This window comes from Crinia signifera, chromosome 4, assembly GCF_055691185.1.
Source record: "Crinia signifera chromosome 4, ASM5569118v1, whole genome shotgun sequence".
Taxonomy (NCBI): domain Eukaryota; kingdom Metazoa; phylum Chordata; class Amphibia; order Anura; family Myobatrachidae; genus Crinia; species Crinia signifera.
Genome location: NC_139220.1, coordinates 187795625 through 187820524, shown reverse-complemented (window position 1 = coordinate 187820524; position 24900 = coordinate 187795625). Strand labels below are relative to the sequence as shown.

Here is a 24900-nt window from a genome sequence, read left to right as displayed (position 1 = left end):
TGCTGCTTTCCATGACAGAATTTTTAACGGAATTTCATGAATAGGTTCGAATGGCTCCTGCGTAAGGGCATTGAGAACTAGGTTTAGATCCCATGGAGCTATGGGTTGATGAAACCGTGGCCTTATCTTTTTGGCCGCCTGTATAAACCTTTGAATATACTTGTTGCTCGCAATATTGATGTCCAGCATGGCTGATAGCGCTGATATTTGCACCTTCAGAGTGCTGACTGCTAGTTGTTTCTCCAATCCTTTTTGTAAAAACTCGAGAATAGTGGGTATCTGCTCCGGCAACCTCTTATTCTCCTTACACCAGTGTGTATACTTCAGCCAGACTTTGTAGTAAGATTTGGAAGTAGATGTTTTCCTAGCTTTTAATAAGGTATTCACTACTTGCTCTGAAAACCCTTGGCCTAGCAGCACCCTGGTTTCAGTAGCCACGCCATCAAGTTCCAATCCTCTGGTTGATGTTTCTTTACCTTGCCTTGAACCAGCAGGTCTGGTCTCTTTGGAAGTTTCCACGGTCCGTCTAATGCTAGACGTAGAAGCTGTGCAAACCATGCCCTTCTGGGCCAGTATGGTAGGATCGCAATCACGGTTGCCCTTTCCTCCCTTACTTTTCTCAGAAACTTTGGTATTACCGGAAATGGAGGAAACGCATAGGACAGTCCCTTCGGCCAATCCGCCGTCAACGCATCCCACTGCTCCGCCTGTGGGTCTCGAAACCTGGACATATATCTGTTGACTTTCCTGTTCTGAAATGTTGCCATGAGGTCTATCTTTGGATTGCCCCACATCCTTGTCAGTGTCCTGAACACCTCTACATTTAGGCCCCACTCGCCTGGTAGACACATTGTCCTGCTCAAGCAGTCTGCTACTGTATTTTCCTCGCCTGCCAGGTATACTGCCCGTATATCCTCCACGTTGTTTTCCGCCCAGGCAAACAGTTTCTCTGCTTCCCTCATCATGTGTAGGCTGTGAGTGCCCCCTTGCTTGTTTATATATGATACCACTGCCTGGTTGTCTGACCTGACTACTACTTCCCTGTTGACCAGTTGTGACTGGAAACTTTTGCATGCGCATAGTACTGCTTTCATTTCTCTGAGGTTGGAGTGTTTTCCCCTTTCCTCGAGTAACCATGCTCCTTGGGCTGTCTGATCTTGACACACTGCTCCCCATCCTATCATACTCGCATCCGTGGTCACCACCACCTGAGTCGTCTTGGCGAAGGACCTTCCTCTTGCTAGTCTGCTTCTGTGGGACCACCACCTGATGTCCTCCTTCGCCCTTTTTGTTAATACTATCCTTTGTGATAGGTCTTTGCTGATTCCGTTCCACTGTGATAGGAAGCATCTTTGTAGCTTTCTGGTATGAAACCTTGCCCATTGCACGGTCTCCAGGGCCGACGCCATGAGCCCTAGTATTTTCATGCACAACTCTGCTGACACGACCGACTTCCCTATTGTGGATTTCATCGTCTGCACCATTTTTTGCTGTCTTTCCGGACTTAGACTTACTCTCATATCTTGCGTATCCAGTATCACCCCCAGATACTTTATCCGGTTTGTGGGCTCCAGCTGGCTTTTTTTCTGATTTATCAACCAGCCGTGTTCCTTCAGGCACTGCATTGTCCTGCTGGTATGTCTTATAACCAAGGCCCTTGTTTCCGCCATTATCAATAGGTCGTCTAGATATGGCCAGACCATTATCCCCTCTTTCCTGAGGTTCGCCACTACTATGATCAGAACCTTGGTAAACGTCCTGGGGGATGTGGCTAGCCCGAACGGCAGTGCCGTGAACTGATAACTTACTCCTTCGATGTAGAACCTCAAATATTTCTGATGTCCCTTGAATATAGGTACATGCAGGTATGCATCTTTGAGGTCTATAGAGGTCATGTATGAACCTCTTTTTAAGTCCGGGAGTATACTTCTCACCGACTCCATTTTGAATGACCTTACTTTCAGAAATTGATTCAGTTTCCTTAAGTCCAAAATCGTCCTGTAACCCCCGGACGCTTTTTGGACCACAAAAAAGCGGGAATGCCAACCCAACCCCACTTGATCTCGGGGAGTTCTTATCACTACCCCTTGATCTATCATCTCTTTTAAACTCGTCAGCAAGGCTTCTTTTTCTGATGAGACTCTCGGTATGGGAGATTCTGTAAAAAAATTTCCTGGAATCTTCCCGAACTCCAGTTTGTATCCTGTCCTTACTATCTCGAGGACCCACTTGTCCGTCGTGGACCTCTCCCAGGTGCTTATGTATCTCAGCAGCCTGGCTCCGACCTTCTGATGCTCGGCGTCATTGTGAGCTTTGCCCTGTGGCAAATCTATTTCCTCTCCCCCTTTGGGAGCGAAAATTTGTCCTGGACGACCAGTTACTTCTGCGAAAACCTCTACCTGGTCGGTAGCTTCTCGCCTCTTTATAGTCTTGTGGTTGGTATCTGACTGACCTATTCACTGTTGACCCCTTTACTTTCTCCTGCGGCAGCCAAACAGATTTTCCTCCTGATATCTTCGTTATGATTTGGTCTAACTGTGCTCCAAATAAATAATCTCCTTGAAAGGGGAGTGACAATAACTTCATCTTGGATTGTACGTCTGCGGCCCAGGATTTGAGCCAGAGCGCTCTCCTGACTACCGTAGCTGTAGCATTTGCCCTCGCCGTCAGCCTCATTGCATCCAATGATGCTTCACACAAAAATTCGACGGCCAGCTGTATATTTTGCACTGTTTTCAGCATGTCGGACCTCCTTAGACCGTCCATCATATCCGCTTCCAATTGCTGACACCACTCTCGCACCACTCTAGATGTGGTAGCCATAGAAGCCGCCGGCTTCATAGCTGCTCCTAGCGTTAGGTGCTGTTTCCTCAGCCCCAGCTCCACTCTCCTCTCCATCGGATCTTTGAAAATATTCGCGTCCTCGAGAGGCAAGGTCGTCTTTTTTGATATCCTTGCTATCGCTGCGTCGACTTTAGGAACCTCATCCCAAGTGGACGTCTGATCTTTAGGGAATGGATACATCTTCCCTATCTTCGCCGGGACAGTGACCCTCTTATCCGGATGCTTCCACTCATCCGACACCACATCCTTTAATGTCTGAGGTAAAGGGAAAGTCTTCCCTTTCTTTCTTTTATCACGGAACAGAAGCTCTTGGAGTTTCACCTCCTCCTGCGCTTCTTCGATATTCAGGGATTTGTGTATCAATGTTAGGAGGTTTTCTACCATGTCCGCATTGAAATCACTTTCCGATTTGTCGACAACCAGATCCTCAGCCTCATCTGCTGCTGTATCTGCTATATCATCTCCAGACTCTGCCGATGCTTCGCTTACTCTGGAGCGACTTCTCTTTCCTGTGCTTTTAGCCATATCTTTTTTGGCCACAAAGGTGTCGGCAAGGGCAGTCTTCAACATGTCGACCAACCCCGTCATCTGGGACAGGGGTAACAATTGTGGGGTCTTGCATTTTTCACATACACTCCCCATGTATTTATCCGGCAGTGTTACTTCGCACATAAGACACTTAGCCGTGTGCATTTTCTTGTGCCTGGATTTCTCTCCTTTATCCTTGCTGTTGTCAGATCTGTATAATAATACATACTATCAGCCGGATTTCGTCACATGTACCACTGCCCCCCGAAAAAATATACCTCTACTTCTTGTGGCTTACCCTGACTTTTTAGAGATCTGCCTCCTCTCTTCCTCCATGCTTGTACTGACCCTTCAGGCTGTCTATAAATAATAGCAACCTATCAGGGCACTTGTAATAATACAACATAACCATTTCAATAGTGGAGCCGTTTGGCACACTCACCGCCTCTTGCTTTTTAAGTCCGGGAGTATATTTGACCAAAATATGCTTCCTTGCAGACCGTGGAGCTGACCCCTTCGTTGGTGGTACAGTGTCCCCACACGCTTCCTCCTTTTGAAGGAAGCGTTCTTCCGCGTGTCACCGGCGACCGCGTCATCAGAGGGCGCCGGCTATGCGTCGTGACGTCACCGCGCCCGACGCCGGTAATACTCGCGTCAGACGCCGGCGCCAGCCCAGACGCCGCGTTGCCTCCTGCGCCTATAAGGACGCGCTGACTGGCCGCGCCGCGGCCCGTTTGCCTGCTTGTCACCCGCCGCGGGTGACGACGTCCGCCCGGTCTCACCTGGATTCCGGACAGGAGACCTCCACTTTGCCTCCTTGGACGCCACCGCTTGTTAGCCGCCCAAACCTGAGGACGGCATGCGGCTTCCTGAGGTTTCACCACTTGCCTGGTTACTTTGTTTCCACCTGGACGCTCCAGGCGACGGTGGAAACCAGATCCACTTCACAGGGTAAGCCACTGAAAAACAAAACCGTATGCTACCCTCCTGGGAAAGGAAAAAAAGACAGAGAGAAGGAGGAGGAGCCTTTTTATGGAGAAGGGGCGTCTTTTTTTCCTTTCCAAAGCTACCCAATAGGGGAAGAACCCATAAGTGATGGCTGCCATGGGGGAGGTAGAGGAAATTAGTTTTTTTTGCATCTCAGATATTCAATCCTTGGGTTTTATTCCGCGCTCAGGGTTTTTTTTTTCTCATTTCTTTTTGCTCGCATGTCGAGATTATGTGATCTCGAGTAGCCGAGCTATCCGGTCACTTTTTTTTACTCAACTTGACACGCACCCTATTCAATGTTCATGCATGTATGTCTTTCGACACAGTTTAGGCATTTCTTCCACTTGTTTTGCTCGCCTCCATCTTGAGGCGTGATGTTTGTATTTTATTGAGAAATTGTTTGAGATTTCCATCTGTTACTCGTCATACATTTTTTCTACTATGTTCATTATTATAACTTGTTTTGCGAAAACTTAACTATTACAAATGCTGCGAGCATATTTGCAAACAGCAATTTCAGCATGGAGAGACTTTTTGAGCACTCCCCTTCCAATACACTTCTACTAAAGGTAGATGCCTGCCAAGTCAGTAGCTTTATCTGTAGAAATATGCCAGAATCTTTATGCTTAGTAAGGCCCAACTGCTACACAAGTGGTAGGTCTCTTCTGTACTGTAAAGGTGCCTATACACTGCTGCCATGCCTCGCAGCAGTGTACGGACACCCTGCGAGCCGCCAGGACCTTCCTGGTCAGCAGGGACGCATGCGATCCACCACAATTTGTGGTGACTGATTGCATGCGTCCCTGCTCCCCGCCGCCAGGAGGGACTCTGGATGGGTGGTTAGATGGGCAGAAGGTACGACCACCTGCCCGGGTTCGATGCGCACGGGACCGCGCATTGGACCATGTCAAGGACAGCAGATTTGGTCTGATTTAACGGTGCAATTGGTAGCAATCGACCGAAATCGGACCAAAGCGGCTCAGGGGGCCTTAACACATCACATTAACACTGAACATTCTCCAAGTGAAAAAAAAACATCTGTTTGAACACCTTTAGACGATCAGTAGCAGATTTGTGGAATTACACTGTATGGTTTTCCATTTTCTGGTGCTTAAGGGATTTTTGCTTATGCAAATACTAAACATTCAGCTTAAGGCAGTTGAAATTGTTCCATGGCAGAAAAATAGTTCCCTACTTAAGCGATCACTTGCAGAGTCATTACTACAGAATGTTACAGAAAGTGTACAAATGATGAATTTAAACCTTCAAAATTTCCTTGGCAATGCAATTAATATTTAACAGATCAACTTCTCAGAAACCAAGCTTGATTATGCTTAATGCAAGTCCTACTTGGGAATTTAATAATCATTTATGCAGAAGACCAGCCTTGCTTTGGAAATTAATAAATCAAGCTTTAAAAAAAGACCCAGTGCCATTTCTGCTCCCAAAAAGCTCAGTAAAAAAAAGTACACCATAAATAAAATGTGTTAGTTAACAGTAATAAGTACAGTGTTCCCTAATGACCGTGTATATATTGCGTTTATCACCATTAGTGGGTAGGCATGTTTGGAAGAAGGAAAAAAAACAAGTTATGGGTCCTAATTAAACTTGCTTTCCCACTGCATAGAGACAAAGTAGTTCTTTGTCAGCATGAGCCTCATATGATAAGATGGTCTTCTGTTCTCAGACCTTCCTCTTGGGAGCAGAATGACGTCATACATGACAAACACTAGGGATTTTATAATCCAGTATTTCTATTCAGAAAGCTGAATTACAATATAAAGTAAGAACTAAAATTTAACAAACCATAATTTGATAGCAGCCACAAAAGAATTAAGAGCAACTCAAAGACATAGACTAGTCAGCTGTAAGGTAAAATTCCTCAAATCTGCATGGTGCTCTTTTTCTACCCAATAGCCAGTCCAGGGAAGGCTATTACTCTGTGCTTTTAATGCTTAGAGTAGACCTACCTTTTTCCTACATAGTACTAGAAGTCCCAGCATGGTAGTACCTTACAAGAAATAGTAGGGTTTGCAGTCAAAATCCCCTGTATGTGTGCATCAAGTACATCTTCACCTAGACTATGCTAATCAGCACAGGTCCTGCACTGATGCCTAAAAATGATGCGGCACAACGAATTAATGTACTCACAATTACTATAAGAATGAGCAGGTTTAGGGATCCAGCTGATTGAGTTCCCCTTGAAGTGGTGTATCGGATTTTGTATTTGGCCAAATATTCATGACATACCTGATATATACACTATTTTAGCGTTTACCACAGTTATAAGTCAGTGCTTAGGGCAGTGAGTGAGCACATCCTATGTTTCAAATTAAAGTGTACATTACAAGCTCTTCACCCCTTCAAAGACCAATAGCATATTGTGGGCGAAATTTAGATTTTTTTTGTGTCAGAAACATACCATGCAAGCAAGCGTAGGTCCATCTGGTACGGAATTTTAAGGATGAAACCTTAAGTAACGTCCTTGGTGAGCAATTGGGTAACTGCAGGCTCACACCTGCATTGGGAGTTAATTTTATCACTATAGATTGTAAGAACGCTCTAATGCTGCTTTCACACCGCATAAACTTCATTGACCCAGTAATTTAAAATGTTTTTAAAAATGGGTCAGACCTTTAACACCGCATATCTTAAATGGTATATTACGCGTTTAAATGCGGTCTGAAAGGGGTATTACCATTTCAATTCAGTTTTGTCCCATCTTTTTACACAGGGACACTGAAATGGGTAGGACCCTGCTTTTTAACAGTTTTGCATTACCGGTTTTCTTGAACCGGTAAATTCAAAACGGACCTTTCACACCGCACAGATTACCATTTTTAAACAGTAAAAAAAACCTGCATTTTACCCGGTAATAACTGCGGTTTGAAAGGAGTCTCAAACCGGCATTCCCAACCACGGTCCTCGAGGCACACCAAGTTCAGGTTTCAGGGATATCCAGGCTTAAGCACAGGTGACTTAATTAGTGCCAGTGATTTTGATTAAACCATCTGTACTGAAGCCTGGATAGCACTAAAACCTGCACTGTTGGTGTGCTTTGAGGACCGTGGTTGGGAATGCCTGCTCTAAGACTATGAGGGAGATTCTTTAAGGCAACAATGCGGTAAAAACCCCGTTATCAGGGTTTTACAGTGGGTTTTCGCTGCGAGGGGTATCGCCAGCAAAACCTGGCGATAACCCATAGAAGCCTTTGGGCTTCTTAACGCGACACACGCCACCCGAACGGACCCCCGCCGCCTTGCGCCAACACCCCCCCCCTCACCTGCTGTGTCCAGGCAGCACAGCGCTGTGCTGCCTGGACCTGTGACCTCCTCCCTGCACTGTATCCTCTTCCGGGTGGGCAGCAGCAGCTTCGGGTAATGGAGGGAGGGGGGAGCCACCGTGGGCCCGCAGCACATCGCCGGCAAGATCGCAAAGGACAGCTCTTAACGCAAGAGCTGTCCTTTGACATAATTATCGCATATGTTACAGCATATGCGATAATTAGGTCTGCGGTAGCCGGCGATGTGCGGCAGACAGGAGGCACGGATGTTACAGCATCCAGCCCTATATCAGCAAGATGTTTGCTGTTAGTATGCAAACATACTGTAGGCAGCCCTGAAGTATGCCCAAGCCTAGACTAAGGGTGGTATTAAATTTCTGTTAGGAATTCCCGATAGGGAAATAGCACCCTCCGCCTATTCAATGCTGCCATTCACAAAAGCATTTAAGGCGGATATCTACAAAACAGATCAGACTTTAAAACAAGTCGGATCTGTTTAGTCGGAAACAGATGATTGTTGAATTCACGGCAGTTTGACTGTCTACGTTCTTTTTTGCCGACTTGCCCACTAGACAGAGTTGCCCGAAAACATTTCATGATTCCGACTGCTGGGACATTGATAATCGGAATCCCACATTGAATACGCCCATTAACCATTATAATTTTGATATTTGGATATTAAAAAGGTTTATGTCCCTGTAAAAATGAAGGCTATTATCCACAACTGTAGGCATGCACCAAAACTTTACTTCAAAAAATAAATTTCTGAACCCGCTACTGTATGTTTTAGCTGCTCACAAAATTTAACTGCAGCAGCATTTTAATTTAAGTTTGTAACATACATATAAGATTTAGGATATTCAAACCTCTGCCTATTCGGAAAAAAAACCTAATCATACCAAAGATTAAAAAAAAGGTAGCCAAGAGGCTACCTTTAGCAAAATATACCACCTAAAGGTTTAGACTGCAGTGGCAAATGGTAGTTTCAACATATCTTAAAAAATATATATACTGTATATACATAGCTCACCGTTCTGCTGCTCGGAGCTTCTCAGAGCCTTGGGTATATACCGCTATAGACCAGTCTACGCATCGGGCAAAGCCTTCTTTCAGAAGTAATTCTGTAATGTTTCCATTCTGCAAAAAAAAAAAAAAGGTTTTGGTCTATAGCTGGGCTTACAACTTTGCGCTAAAGCCAGGATAAAACAGTTAAGTGCCGGTATAAATACTATGGGGGTATTTAATCCCAGATTCAGACTGTCAGGACATCCCGGTAGTCGGAATCTGGGACATTTTTCATTCCTTCCATTAAGAACTTAGTCAGTACTCAATGTACAGACTATCGGAAAGTCCACAAATCAGCCGCGGATTGTCGAAAAACAGCATTGATTGCAACAGTCCGTGGCCATTTCTGACAAAACAAATCTGATTTGTTTTTAAGTCATATCTGTTTTATTGGACTCTGCCTTCAAAGCTGTAGCACTGAATAGGCGATGGCCGCTATTCCCCGGCGGAAATAGCTTCCAGGATATAAAACCACTCTATGTTGTACTCTATATTGTTCAAGACCGATCAGTTCAAAATGACAAGCTGATACATACAGGATGAAGTATGGTTCCCAGGATATTTTGGTTATGACTGCTCTCCAGGACGATTTGTACATCTCTCTGCAGTAAACGGGATTCTGTAAAAAACTTTGCCTCTGCAGCAAATGGTTCCGGTGTCTCGGTGCCATCTGTTTCTCGCTTAAAGGTTGGACACTAAACATTTTAAAGAAAGAAAATGCTGAATTTCATAAATCAATGTTTAATAAATTAAATGCCAATATCATTAAAACTGTATCAGGTTATTTGAAGTCTCTTTAGGAAATAATATTTCCAATAAATTTACGATAAAATGAATGTTAAAACTTGCATTATGTATTGGTTTTTAGAAGCAGATTATAATTTTAAGCCAAACGCATTAAAAAAAATAACTTCACAACCTGTAATAGTATTTACAATAAAGGTTGTAAATGCATTAATGAACTTAAACAGTCAGCATGCTAAAAATAAAATGACCTATTGTATGCACTAGGAACATTTGTAACATCACAATAAAATACAAGCACTGCATAATCACTACCCATACCTTTATTCCAGACAGCATGACCGTCACCAGATAGTTGTCCGGAAGCAGCAGTGCCCTCACCACACTACCATCTCGCACATGTTCTATGACAGCTGAGGGGACAGCAATAAGTAATATTGTTATTTATACACATATATACACTTACAAAAAAGCATTTTTCCTATAGGAGATGTTCATCTAAGTCAGGGGTAGCAAACTGCAGTCCTCAAGAGCTACCAACAGTTAATGTTTTCCATGTCTCCTCACAATCACAAGTGAAGTAATTAGCTCCACCTGTGGATCTTTAAAATGTGTTCGTCCATAACAAGCGCACCTGCAAGGTGAGCTGGAAAACATTAATGGTTGGTAGCTCTCGAGGACTGGAGTTGGCTACCCCTGATCTAAGTAGTTGAGACTGACCATCTTCTGGTTATTTCTGGAAATGTATCGGACTAGAATAAAACTCTCCAAAGTGTATTTTACATGCTTAACTCCAGTTAGTCAACTAAAATCTTATAAAAGTTGTCAGAAAGTTTAACTAGGAACAAGGAAAAGTAACCATGAATATCCTTAAGTGACAAACTAGCATTCCATAGACACAAAAGCATGCAGACAACGGTGGAAATTCAATTAATATTCAATTGTTTGTGCCACGTGGCTGCCAATACTTAGCATGCCCAAATGAAACATGTGCAGACTTTGCGGAGTTAGTAAATAGCAACAGCTGGCCACGATAAAATATAACTCCTATGACTTAAGTATTAAAACTAAAAAGGTATTATAGTTAAATGACAAACTTGCTCAATATCAACTTCTGTTATCAAAGGTCAGTTCGAGTAAACATTGTATAAATATTAAGACACCTATAAAGTGGCCTGATCCACATTGTAGGTGCTATTGCACATTTTGAAACCTATATTAATGGACTGTAAATATTAATTTAAAGGAACACATATCGCATCTAAACTCCCCATATACAGGATACTCAGAAAAAAAAATCTGACTTCTTTTATGTCCTTAAATAGAAGTTGTCTCCGCTACGGGTGATGATTACTAAAGCGGAGGATTAAGTACAGCTCATTTTTATCTTGGCACTTCAAAACATGTTATACAGGCCTTAATCCGGGTTACCTATACAACCAAGCCAATCATCTGAAGAGCTTTTAAACTGAGAATTGTAAAAAAAAAAAAAAAAAAAAACCCCTGCTATACACAACTGAACACAAAATGTTAACCGCTTACAGGAAACATTTAAAAGTCTGTCCGGTACTTATGTACTAACTGGGCTGCCGATTTTGAAATCGGGTCCATCGCATCGCATCCGACCATATCGCATGCGATGCCCCGATTTTTCCAAAGGATTCAATGTTAAAATGGACTGAGTCCATTTTAACATGGAATTCAATGGGAAAAGGGGTCCTTTTCATACCCCTACTATCCAAGTGGGCATGGAGTTGGATATAAACCTGTGGCGAGCGTAGCGAGCCACCGAGCCCGAAGCGTGGCGAGCGTAGCGAGCCCCGCGAGGGGACACAGAAGACCGTCCGCTCGCCACGCTTCGGGATCGGTGGCTCGCTACGCTCGCCACAGGTTTATATCCAACTCCATGCCCACTTGGATAGTAGGGGTATGAAAAGGACCCCTTTTCCCATTGAATTCCATGTTAAAATGGACTCAGTCCATTTTAACATTGAATCCTTTGGAAAAAATCGGGGCATCGCATGCGATATGGTCGGATGCGATGCGATATCGCATCTGATTGTATGCCTTAAGTTAAGGCATACAATCAAAAAATCGGCAGCCCAGACCGTCTGTCCATATTTATGTAACACTAGGTGATTCATCGCACCCTATGGGCGCTCTTCACACCGTCTTAAGGGGCTTTGCCCCCTTAATTTGTAAACACTTTCATTGTGTGAAATATGTTAATTCTAAGGATGCGCTGTATTGCAACTGTACTTAGATGGAAAATGTAATTAATAGAAAGGCCATACTATATGGTACGGAACGGAGTGTTATCTGGTTACTTCCATTATAGAGCGGTTATGGTGTGTACACACTTATACAATGTGCATGAGATTTTGACTGTATAGTCAAAATCGCATGGGTTTTAACCCTTGCGATCCCGATGCGCACTCCCGTATCGCAGTCAGAAAGTCTTGGCTGCATAGACTATATAGTGCACATCTGCACTATATAGTCAAAATTGTATGCAGATCGCATGCTGCCGTGCGATACGATCCTGATACGATCTGATCGCATGCCAAATCGATAGTGTGTACACACCATTAGAGAGTAAGATGAGGCTGAGCAGAGCCCTATGAGAGGGCTGATCGTGTTGTGTGCCAATTTGTTGCGCTGGAGGAGAGGCAGGTGGGTGAAAGTGTGCGGCTGCTGGCAGTGGGTGAAAGTTATTGTGTGGGCAGAGTAGCGGAACAGTAGTAGAGGCGGCTGGGCAGTCACGTGGAGTGTGGGCAGAGTAACGGTCGTAAAGGTTTGCACGCCGCGCCTCCATTTGGTGATGTCACACAGCTGCCGTGCGGCTCGGTGGGGAGAAATGTATGTGGGCTGGTTGAAGTGTATTTTGTAAGGCTGTGTGTGGTGCCCTAGTGTAGTATGACCCTGCTGTTATGGTCCCATCTCTCTGCCCTGGGTCACTGAGTGTGTATGACTCCGCCCAGCGTTATACACACTCTTATATAAGAGATGTTAAGACTATAAAGCACTGTATATAAGAACTAAATGATTGTTTAAATAGTTATAGTTGCAATCTTCAAAAATCATTGGGTAATTGCTTTCAGTAACATCCACCACATGTTACCCACAGAGCAAATCTAAACCACTAGCTAAGCCTGATCAAAGCAAAAGCTTTGAAAGCTAGTCTGCTACCTTGTGATTGCCGGTTTCTGTATGTGTTAAAGAGAAAGCTGTAGTTTCACTCGGTGCCAGCAGATGGCAGTGTTTCGGTTACACATACAAATAAATGATCAAGCTCTATATATGTGTAAGAGACATTTTTAGAAGTTTCAAACACAGAAAAGAGTAGTCCTGTAATTCACTGAAAAGGGGAAAACTACTTTCAGTTAAATTTTACTCAACTTTACAGGCTTGTATCAGGCAATTAAAATTACTTTAGACTAGATCAGGGGTGTCCAAACTTTTTGCAACGAGGGCCAGATTTGGTGAAGTGTAAATGTGTGGGGCCGACCATTCAGCCTGACATTCTTTGAATCATTGAACACGTCAGAATGGTCCCCCAGCCTGCCCCTTCACTGTATTTCCCCCAGCTTGCCCCCATTCACTGTATGTCCCCCAGCCTGCCCCTCTTCTCTTGATTGTCCATCAGTGCCTCCATTTATTGTATGTCCCCAAGCCTGACCCTCATTCACTGTATGACTCCCATTCACTATGTACCCAACTCTGCCCACATTCACTGTATGTCCTCCAGCCTGCCCCTGCTCCCCCTTCTGTGAATGGCCATAACTGCCTCCATTCACTGTATTTCTCCCTGCCTGGCGCTCCTTCACTGTATGTCCCCCACTCTGCCCCTTCCTTCTCTGCATGTTTCCCAGCCCCTTGTGTGAGCCAGAGGAAGGAGAGGCAAAGCAGGCACTGCAAGGACAGGAGATGCTTGGGCTCCCACTGCTGCCCTCCACCGCTCTGCATGTTATGGGAGCAAGCTTCCCCCTTGCTGCTCCTCTCCCCAAACACTGCTGTCACTGATTGAGTAGGGTGGTATACGATTGCAGCAGCAGGGGTAGGACGCCAATAACATTGGACTGTGGTGGCCGGCTCTTCCTCACTACAGCAGACAGCAAGGTAAAGGTGCGCTCGCCGGGGCCCCACCTTTAGTGTCCTGTGCTGCGCTTCCCACACCTGATGCTCCGCCTGCTTCTGGTTGGAGGCTGCGGGCCGCTTGAAATGACAGCACGGGCCGCATTTGGCCCCCGGGCCTGACTTTGGACATGCCTGGACTAGATGTTCTATTAATTGAATATCTGATCATATCTACTACATCCAGGGAGGGGGGGGGGGGGGGGTGCGCTGTGCTACTGTGGCTGATGGTAGTATGTGATTGCAGCTCTTTTCCAGTTACAGTGCAGTGGGAACAAAGATTTGACCCAGCCATATTAACATCCAGGTTACTGTGCCATCTGCTGTATTGTGTCTTCTACCAGATAACTGGTACAAGGTTGCCCGTATATTTTGTGTGCTTTTTTGTTACATTAAACCCTGTTTTTCCACAATAATGCACAAGGGGATTTTTCTCTTTTGTTCCATTAGATATGTTATCACATATGAGAATATAAAGAAACCCAGTTGCGCTTGACTATTGCCATTTCTGAGTGAGCATTGCCTTAATGTATGGAGTTTTTTTGCATGTGGTGATGGTCACTTTTTTGAACAAACTTCATTCCATGTAAGCACCACCTTTTCACACAATAAGGGTGTGGGAGATTTGCGAGACATCCCTTCGCTTTCCTAGGTCTTTAAAGGTGTGAAACCTACATATGAAAATATTTTATCATTAGGATATTATAGAATTGTCATATATCCTTTGGTCACCATGCTTGATGACTACTAATGAAAAGTTGAACACACAGACTATATGTACCCATCGACAGGAGTGTAAGACTTGATTTCTGCGCAAGACATCACAACTATACTATTTTGCAAAACATGTAATGGTAAACCTTGGGAAAGAACCTACTAACTGCTAAACACTATTTGTTGCCAACAGCACTGTTTTATAACGATGCACTTTATGTTTGAGCATGATCGTATCAACCACAGATTGTAGTTCATGAGTAATGTCTTAAACAGTTTCTGGATTAAGTGAATCACAGGAAAGCTTAATTTGGTACTAAGATTTGTTGCAGTGGAATCTCCAGGTTCCGTGTTTTCATATGAAATCAGAGTTAATTGCAATCTGCTGATTGTCTCATAACTGGGCAATGAATACAGAAATTAGCGATCCTGTTAAGCAGAGTATAGACTGGGCAAATCATTAACGATAGACTATCACATGCATATCATCCAGTGTGTACTTTCAATATCGTTCATGATATACATGGCCCCAGGTTAACTACTAATCCCGCCCACCCCAAATTGGCTGTACATGCAGCTCAATCTGATAATATGGTCAGCGACTACATGTACAAAGCAGGGGGCTGGTGATTTCACTGACAGGTATGACTGTCAGAGTGTATGCACTAGATAGATAGAACTGAACTTCTAATCTTCCATCTGCCAAACATCCCCTCTTCTCCCACTATCTCCATCAGCATTGGTGAAACAGATCACCTCGACCGACCAAACGCGCTGCCTCGGTGTCATCATTGACTCCTCCCTCTTTCTCCCCCCACATTCGTGCTCACAGTCTTACCGCTTTCACCTCCGCAACATCTTGCGCATCAGACCATTCCTCTCCACTGACACGACCAAAATTCTCATTCACTCTCTTGTCATCTCCCGCCTTGACTACTGCAACATCCTTCTCTGGGCTACCTCTCGCCCCTCTCCAATCCATTTTGAACACTGCCTCTCCCGCCACTCTACCTCCGCCTCCCCCCCTCTGTCTCTCTTCACTGGCTCCCCATTCCTTTCCGGGTTCTCTTTAAACTCCTCACCACCAACTACAAGGCTCTCCTCCTCCACCGCTCCTTACCTCTTCACTGATCTCTATCCACACTCCCTCCCGTCCTCTTCACTCCGCCGCCAACCGCCACCTGACCTCACCTAATCACCTCCTCCCACTCCCTGGTCCAAGACTTCTCTCGCGCTGCCCCCCTGCACTGGAACAACCTCCCGCCATCCATCAGGCTTTCAGATTCCCTTACCTCCTTCAAGCGCTCCCACAAAACCCACTTCTTGCGTTTAGCCTATCCCTCCTCCTCCTAACTTCTTTTGCTCCTATCCTGCCTACCTTACCCCTCCACCCATTCCTACTTATCCTATTGTTTTTCATTCGTCCACCCACCTCCTTTTAGTCTGTTAACTCTTATGAGCAGGGCCCTCCTTCCTCACGTACTCACCCTACCCTTTTACCTCACCAGTGCTCCTGCCCGGTTCTTCCCTTCCTCTACTTCATCTCAAGTCTCCTCGACAATTTCCACACCTACTTCAGAACTGATGCTGATTTTAGTTCTACCAGCTATACCCCTATTTATGCTGTATTTTATCAACACACCCTGTACGTTACCTTGTAATTTCTTTGCTATGTACGGCGCTGCGGACACTTTGTGGCGTCTTATAAATAAACGTACTACTAGTTCTCCCAAAGCACCGCCTACAGTACGTAGTTAATATCGATGGCCACTGGAATCGTCCAGTGTGTATCCTGCACTACAAGTACAAAGATCTCAATCATAAGGCAGGTTTAAATATGTTGTAATTTACTATTTAATTTTTTTACAGTCCTTTTCATTACCTGAGGATCCGATTATGTTCTAGATTGATATTTGCACTGGTGTCTGAATTGAGGCTTCAATCTGTGCCATTTATCTCCTGTTGTCATCCCATCAACATGTGTATGTCAAGACTTTAGTAAATATGTAATAGCCTGAGATGTGTAGATTGTTTTGCCTTGTGAATGATTCCCACTTTAAAAATCCAGGAAGACTCGGAAAAATTTATTAACAGACAGCTCTGCCTTGTAAAACTTTTGCCTCTTTAAAAATAGGAAGCAATTCCAAATCAACCTTTACCTTAAAGGCTCAGGGTCATCTTACCGCATGGGCTTACTGGGCAGCTGCCCAAAGACCACACAATTTTAGGGGCCTTCGAGCAGGGGTTTGCTGATGCCTACAGAGTTTATTATGAGGCTGATCGAGATTGCTGCCCTGGTTGTGAATTACACAAAATCAGAGCTGCCAGGAAACCTTCTCTATGGCCTGCAGCCAAACAGTTACTGGCTGTAAGTATGCTAATGATTGGATGATAGCAGGTGGAGAGACCACAGGAAGCCTATAATTTTGGAGCCCCACTGCATTGCTTTGCCTAGGGCACACAATGCCGTTAAGAGGGCCCTGTGCAGGCAATTACATATTACAAAGTGTTTAAGTGAACAAGTAAAGGCTGTTCAAGCAATTGCCAGCACAACTAATGCTGGGTACACACCAGGACGACTAGGGCCCGATCCCCACAATCTAGATCCAATTCCGACCAATTGGATGTAGATTGTGTGCTGATTGGGCCCTTTTCTGACCTGGTGTGGACCGATACCGATCCGATGCGCGGTCCCGCGGGTCGGTCAGTCGTTATTGAGATCCTACCTGCTGCAGGTAGGATCTCAAAGACGAGCATACAGCCGGGTGCGGGTCGGCATCGGATCGGACCCGCTCACGGTGCACATCGTGAGCGGGTCGTGCCCCCCCGCGTCATCGTGAGCGGGTCGGACGAGACACTGACGACCCGCTCACGATGTGCATCGTGAGCGGGTCGTCCTGGTGTGTACCCCGCATTACCCACCGTGTCTCATGTATAACCATGGCCAGTTAAGTAGACAGTCATACCTAGGATGGTGCCACTTATCCAGCAGGCAGCCATATAGACAATGGCTGCATTTGTAGTGTATTTCAGCTGCCGATTGGAGCTCGCAGATAGACCACCTGATTGGCTGGTGGGCCTCAAGCACAGGTGTCAGTTAAAATACAGTCAGAAGCGCCAGGGTGGGTGTGGCATATGTGCGCACCAGGGCTCAGCAAGTGTGGGCACTACATTAGGGACACTACACGTATTGTAATGAGTTTGCTACTTTGTGGCATCATTTGAATTGGGGTACTATTTTGTGACCAAACCCCTTCCTTGTACGTCCACACCATTTCTTGCACTCCATACCTTTGGCGAGCATTGTTATTAGGATTCTGGCACGTAAGAAACAGACATAATTTGCAGAGTTGCACCAAAAAACCCTGCCCAAGCCATGTGTCTGATAGGGGAGGGGGGCAGAGGGGGGGAAATGAAGTTGGATTGGTAATAGTAACTTGAGTAGAGAGGCACTTTGCTTGAATTGTTGCAAGCCAGCAAGTATACAGTTTTTACTAATCTGGTTCAAGATGAGTGCACACTGAAGCAATGTGTACCCAGCTGATAGGACCTGATTTCAGTCCATCAGGCAGACGTGTACACATTGATCAAAGTTGAGGACGCATAATCAGTCCTTCATTAGCATACATTCTGCTACTAGTAATCATGGTTTGATGTGCAGCACAGTGCTGCACATCAAAGCTAGTGACCATCAGAACATGCATATTGGGCATGCACTGACCAATATGCTCCATTCTGAGCGATGAGACTGACCAATCCGTAAGTTCAGACATACTGCTTAGTAAGTAGCCAAAGAGTTGGTTAAATATACAAGAAAATGCATTGGTGCATTTTTACATCAGCCTTTTGACCTAGGAGACCTATTGCACATTGAACAAATGGTGTAAACCTATGGACCTAGTCACAGCTGATCTTTTTTTTCCCCACACCCCATTTTCCAAACTGGAACTGGTCACTTATACCTATTCACCACCAAATGAATTAGTGTCATGGTAACCACCCTAAACAGAAGGAAGATGCTAGATAGACAAAACTGCCTGAAATTGAGATTAGTGTGCTGTAAAATATGGAGGCAATAGAATTATTCTTATGGGCACCTGCAGCAGTTCCATTGTATTCGGCCCATTAAAGTGCTTACCGTGCTCAGAAGCACCAAGTTTATCCACCTATACCTGCTAAACATGTAAAGTTTTGGCCATCCAAATCATGGAATTTCCTCACTTGTCTGCCCACCACCTCAACAGTAAGGGCGAGATGTACTAAAGGGAAAATGCGGTAAAACCCCCGTTTTACCGCATTTTCCTATGTACTAAAACCCGTTCGCCACGTCACCGCAGGGCAGGGTATCGCCACCTTTGGGTGGCGATACCCTATAGAAGCCTATGGGCTTCTTTTCGCCGCCCGCCGCGTCGCCGCAACCCCGCCGCCTCGCCGACCCCCCCTTTCCCCCCTCCCTTGGGCTTACCTTCTTGCAGGTCCTCCTGGACCCCGGAAGGTAAGCCCTTCCTCCCCCTAGCAACGCAGCCGGACGTCCTTCCGGCTGCAGGGGGAGGAGGAAGCGCCGGGGACAGCTTGCTTAGCTGTCCCCGGCGTGAGAAAGCTGCAGAAGCCGGCTGGGAGGTGACGGAGACCCCCCGCAGACCACAGTACAGGTATCGCGGGGGGCCTCCGTCACCGCATCGCGATGCCAGCCGCATATGTTAGTACATATGCGGCGGCATCGCGGCGGGGGGGGCGCGAAGGGCGGCGATGTATTTTAATACATCCCGCCCTAAGGGGGCGGGATGTATTAAAATACATCGCCGCCCTTCGCGCCCCCCCCCGCCGCGATGCCGCCGCATATGTACTAACATATGCGGCTGGCATCGCGATGCGGTGACGGAGGCCCCCCGCGATACCTGTACTGTGGTCTGCGGGGGGTCTCCGTCACCTCCCAGCCGGCTTCTGCAGCTTTCTCACGCCGGGGACAGCTAAGCAAGCTGTCCCCGGCGCTTCCTCCTCCCCCTGCAGCCGGAAGGACGTCCGGCTGCGTTGCTAGGGGGAGGAAGGGCTTACCTTCCGGGGTCCAGGAGGACCTGCAAGAAGGTAAGCCCAAGGGAGGGGGGAAAGGGGGGGTCGGCGAGGCGGCGGGGTTGCGGCGACGCGGCGGGCGGCGAAAAGAAGCCCATAGGCTTCTATAGGGTATCGCCACCCAAAGGTGGCGATACCCTGCCCTGCGGTGACGTGGCGAACGGGTTTTAGTACATAGGAAAATGCGGTAAAACGGGGGTTTTACCGCATTTTCCCTTTAGTACATCTCGCCCTAAGTGAGCAAAAACTTCTGCAGCACTCGTGGCTGATTAGAGCAACAACTTACTGGTTACCTCAGATGCCCATTACAAAGTGTGTGCTAGAAATTCCTCATAACCATTAATAATTTGATTTACATAAAGCATACAAATAGCCTGCATGACTAAAACGCATAAGCAGATTAATAAATGTATAAAAGCTGTGGTCAAACCCAACAGAATTTAAGGAAGCCAGACACAAGTGACTCAAAGTGAACATCACATTAGCCATATCCTTTCAGATTATCTGATGCTTAAGCATAGGATATGACAAGTGGTATGCAGATGAAAACCGGGAAGGATGTCCACTCTATCACCTTACCATTAACTGGTTTCTGATGCATGGAGTCCACAAAATGTCTGGCGTTTTCTATTGTGTATTTGAGGTCTCGGATTGTGTGTGAGCCAGTCCCTTCACTCCAGACTCCCTTCTTTGCAGCTCTTGCTTGTTCTTCAATCTCCACCAATCTGTTTTGCTCAGGACTGCAATGACAAGAAGTCCGTTACACAAATTCAATTTTACAGGAAACACTGAAGAGTCAATGTATTATCGTCACCCTCGCCACTACTTTGTGCATGGAAACACCACAATATTTCATCAAGCACTCAGGGAAATGCTCGGTCACCCATTCCTCTTCATTAAATTTTTAGATATATTTGCATCAAAATCTTATTTTATTGGGATTAAATGAATAAAGTAGATAGAAGCCCTTGTTAGAGCACTTTAGCAGGTACAAATCTGAATGTATATACCCGGCCAAACCAAAGTTTTAATTGTCCACCCATCTGGAACTGGACCTGGTTTCTCCACAGTGCAGAATGAAAAGATTGTAGTTTAATCTGTTCTGTGAGATTATATCCATAAAAGCCAATTAGATGATTGCATTAGTCTGCTAACTGAACGAGTCCTCACAGTCAAGCTGCTCCTCAAGCAAAAATGTCTTATTAACAGTATGTTAAAAACCTCCCTAGCAAATTACAGCTGAATGACGTCCGCATACTATTAGCGCATTCTGAAATAACCTGCAGGCAACAGGAGCGCTGCAAACTAAATGGCAGATCTGTGGTGGGGTTAATAAGATCTAATTAAACAACTATTGTAAATCTGTGCTCTGTGCAAAGGCCATTAACCAGTAACGTGTAATACAAACACTTGATTTAACAAAGCTATACAAATACACTAGTAATCTAGTGGGATCATTACGGATTACCGGTACAGATGTGCACAACGAGGGAGACCGCTACAGCATTGTCTCCATCCTGATGGGCAAATCTAGGATAGAATTTTAAATACAGGAAGGAATGCATAATAGCCTCCCACCCAAGCAAATCAGGTATGGATCATTGGATAGACAGAAACTAGGTCAATATGCATGAAGATTGACATTGGGTTAGGTAGACAGGGTCATTAGGTCGACATAAGCAAGGAACAGTCAAAATGTCGACATGGGGTTTTTCACCCGAATGTTAACAGTCGACATGGATACTATAAGTGCACTTTATCCCCTCGCATGGCGCCTTACTCTCTATGCTCGGCACACTATTTTACTCTCTAATGGATGGTAAGGCATGAGATACCGCTTGTTGACACATATCAGCTCAAAAAAAGTGAAAGACCCCATGTCAACCTTTTGACTAACTACATTCCCCATGTCGACCTAATGCTTGCATCGACAATCCGCCTTGTCGACCTAGTGACCGTATCCCAAGCAAATATATCACTTAAATGCAGCTAGCCCCAAAGCTTGTGGAAAAATTTGTCAAGAAAAGCTGCATGATAACTAGTTACATTAAATGCAAGTAACTTTATTAAACAGAATTTATGGGAGTAGATCTTACAAGGCCTACTCTTTAGCACTATACAATGGCAGTACAAGCAAGATGAGATTTGATACAATAAAGTTGACAGGAAACTGCACCGGCTGTGTCACCTGTACAACACAAAGCACAATTTCTTGGAATTGAAAAAGTCCACAATGTTTCTATTACCACAGCTAAGGATAACAGGAGTGTGCTTTTGCATTATGTTAACACCAAGTTTATCTCCAAAAATCACCACCAGCTCCGAGGTATGCTTCTTCTCATGACAGAATATTACCTCAGAGTGATTTCGGGGCGGGAATGACAGGGGGCGGGAATGGGAAAATCGCATCGCATGCTACTACTATACGTGATGCAATGTTATTTCACTACGTTCGCGTACGTAATAATTCTGGCCGCCCTGCTAGGAAACAAGTACCCAATTTTAAAAGGTGGTTTGTATCTTAGATATTCCAGGATTTTAGGAATTCCAAATTGTGTATAAGTTAGATACCCTTAAGCTAAAAATTTGGGGACTGAGCATTCCTCATATGCTTTTTTCTCTAAATATGCACTGTTCCACTATGTCAGTGGTTCCCAACCTTGGACCTCAAGTACCCCCAACAGTTCACATTTCAGGGTCACCCAGCAGGTATACTTATTTACCAACACATTTTAAAAGCTCCACAGGTGGAGCTAATTATTTCACTTGCAATTATGTGTGAAGACCTAGAAAACATGAACTGTTGGAGGTACTTTGGATGTTGGGAACCACTGCACTATGTGGTTGACTGGCTCTTACAGATTTTTATACTATTCATGTCTTGGAAGAAGCCTAGTTTTATCCTTAACCAGCAGCCCTATTGGCCACCAACTACACAACTCTGCTACATACAAACATTCTTTTTTGGAACAATTATAAGGCTGGCTGAGTTAAACATCTTGACCATTCTCTTTACTCTACATCTTAAATACCATTGAACTAATAACAAATCAACGCATCAATAAATTCCCTAAACAAGATGGCCAGAACTTTTCCATGTAACCAAAAAAAAAAAAAAAAAACTATTCTTGTTCACAGAAGCTTGGTAATCCAACTTTTATTCCCTATAATTTAGGCACCAAAAGGGTTTACTAGCCATCAATGATGGCCATGTTCTTTTTTTTTTGTTGAATTGAGACTTCCTCATGCCCATTCCTCTGTTTTTACAAGTCCACCACTACATACAATCCTTAGATAACCCCATTGAGCACCCTTAAAGACCGGGTGGGTGTCTGGTCTTCAATACTCCTCTCTTACCATTCTTAAAAATGTAAGATTTGTAATTTCTTTTCCACAATTTATGGTGTCCATACACTAGGGAAATATTGCATACAATCCTTTGATTTTGACCACATCTGTGCGATAAATCAAACATTGTTCGCACGTCGAATGGGTCACCAGACACGATGCACGTGTCTGTCGTTTGAATGTTGCGTCAATAGATATTGCTGCACATAACTATCGAATTGCATAAAAGATCACATGTGGTTTCTAACCACATGCGATCGGTGGCAGCAGGAGTGCTGGCGGCAATGTAGCGCAGTGCTGTGCAGGCAGGGGTCAGTGGCAGAATTTGAAATGAACTATTGAACACACTGTACTGAATGTACTGCCCAGTGTTTTAAATTGTTTCTCCAAATTCTTCTGCCGATCCCCACCGTCCTCCAGCGCTGCTGCATAGTGCTGCACGGATGCCTGCTCTCTTCTAGAACCAGATGTAACATCGCAGATGGCATGCAACGTCAGATGCTGGAAAAAGCACTTTGGGCCATAAGATGTAATCAGATGCGATGGGACATTGCATTACAATGTCGCAACCGATCGCGCATGTAGGGGCACCATGAAAAAAAACACATGCCTTTAGGTCCTGAGAAACCTTTGTTAATCATAATGGTGACTGCTAGCATTTGATTTATAACATTGGAATTCATGTTCTTCCTTCCACTTTAATGAAATGGAAACTGCCCAGCCTCTTTCAGCTCGTTAGTATTGTGTAAATCTTAGATTACATGTGCGGGCAGCAGGCGTATTACTATAAAGGTTGGCATAAGACCTTTAATAAATATTTTTTCACTTTTATTGATTACCTTAATTAGACTTTCCTCATAAGTGAAAGGTAATTTTAGATTGCGTATTTTGTTATCATTGTATCCTGTTGTGCAATTCCACCCTACTTTTTTAGTTTATGTTCACTATTAATGTGTCAAAATATTTTCACTTTATACTACTCACTTTCTTAATATAATAAAGAACCACTGTTTGGCATGTTGCATATCACTGTTATGTCTAAAACCACTTAAAAAAAAATAATCCTTTATAATTGACAAATCAATTAACCCTAAAATCACTCCTTTGATTTATTTGTTTTGCAATTGAACAACATTTTCTTGCTTAAATGGCTGATTCAGCATTTTCAGTTAACATTTTAAAAACATCCAGCACTTTACATATGCCGACTCCTGATTGCAACCTTCAGTGTTGCCTAGACGGATTCTCAGTCTTTCAGCTATGCTCGGTCCTCAAGTGCATGTGTTACAGCAAATTTGTATTCATCTTTCACATAGGGCGCAACTCTACCCTCTAATTAGGCAATGTCCACTATCCTTTGTCCATGTCCTACAACAGGTCTTAAGGAACCAGTTTGCTTTTTTTTTATTCAACCTTCTTCAAGTTACATTCCCAAAGTAGCAGACAGGGAACGCACACTTAGAAATTCTGCTACTGTGCAAGTTACTCCACCATCTCCCTTGGTCTAAACTTCCCTATGATTTTTCATGATGCATTAAAACAGTATGCAATGCTGACATTGGCAACAGTTTTACATTCTCAGGGTCTTTAGCTGAGGCATGACCATTACAGTTTGAGGGGTAAGTGTTAGGCACTAAAGAGAGTTAGTAGGAATACGTAGTAACTCCCTAAAATGCTGGAGCAGCAGATGTCTCACCCTAAAGTGACAGTCACTTAAGCACCAGTAAGGTCAGGCAGGTGAGGCCGAGCCTCTCCTAATAAAAACCAGAGTTTTGCCTATATAATATGAAAAATACAATTAAAAGTATCTTTGCATCATTTTACTAATTTTTATGGTTTAAACTCCGGATTAAAAAGTCTATGAAAAGTAAGGCAGTGCCTCACCGGCCCACCTTTTACACATTTTCAATGACAGATTTCCAGGAGTATGATGCCCACATTAAGTCTTCAGCTCATCCGGCCCTGGTACTAACCAGTTCCTCCAGAGCCATATATCAGATAAGCACACGGATCCAGAAGCTGCACTGAAGAGGTCAGGAGCAGTTAATTGACCACAAGTTCTTCGGGGACGCGGGGTTAATATTTTCATTTTTGCCAAACAGGTCTGAAATAAATCATGTCAAATACCAAACTAAAGTAAACCCTGATTTGATAAATCAGGACTACTAAATCTATTCTGG

At 44.5% G+C, this 24900-nt stretch overlaps 1 protein-coding gene across 2 annotated transcripts in view; it reads right to left on the bottom strand.

Moving 5' to 3' along the window:
• SND1 (staphylococcal nuclease and tudor domain containing 1) overlaps positions 1-24900 on the bottom strand; it is a 657666-nt gene that overhangs the window by 614961 nt on the left and 17805 nt on the right. For both annotated transcript variants that reach the window (XM_083183246.1, XM_083183247.1), the window contains exons 5-8: positions 19952-20112; positions 9776-9867; positions 9247-9405; positions 8676-8782 (exon numbers count right to left, since the gene is read on the bottom strand). In XM_083183246.1, coding sequence (XP_083039372.1) covers positions 8676-8782; positions 9247-9405; positions 9776-9867; positions 19952-20112 — 519 coding nt within the window. The remainder of the gene's footprint in view (positions 1-8675; positions 8783-9246; positions 9406-9775; positions 9868-19951; positions 20113-24900) is intronic.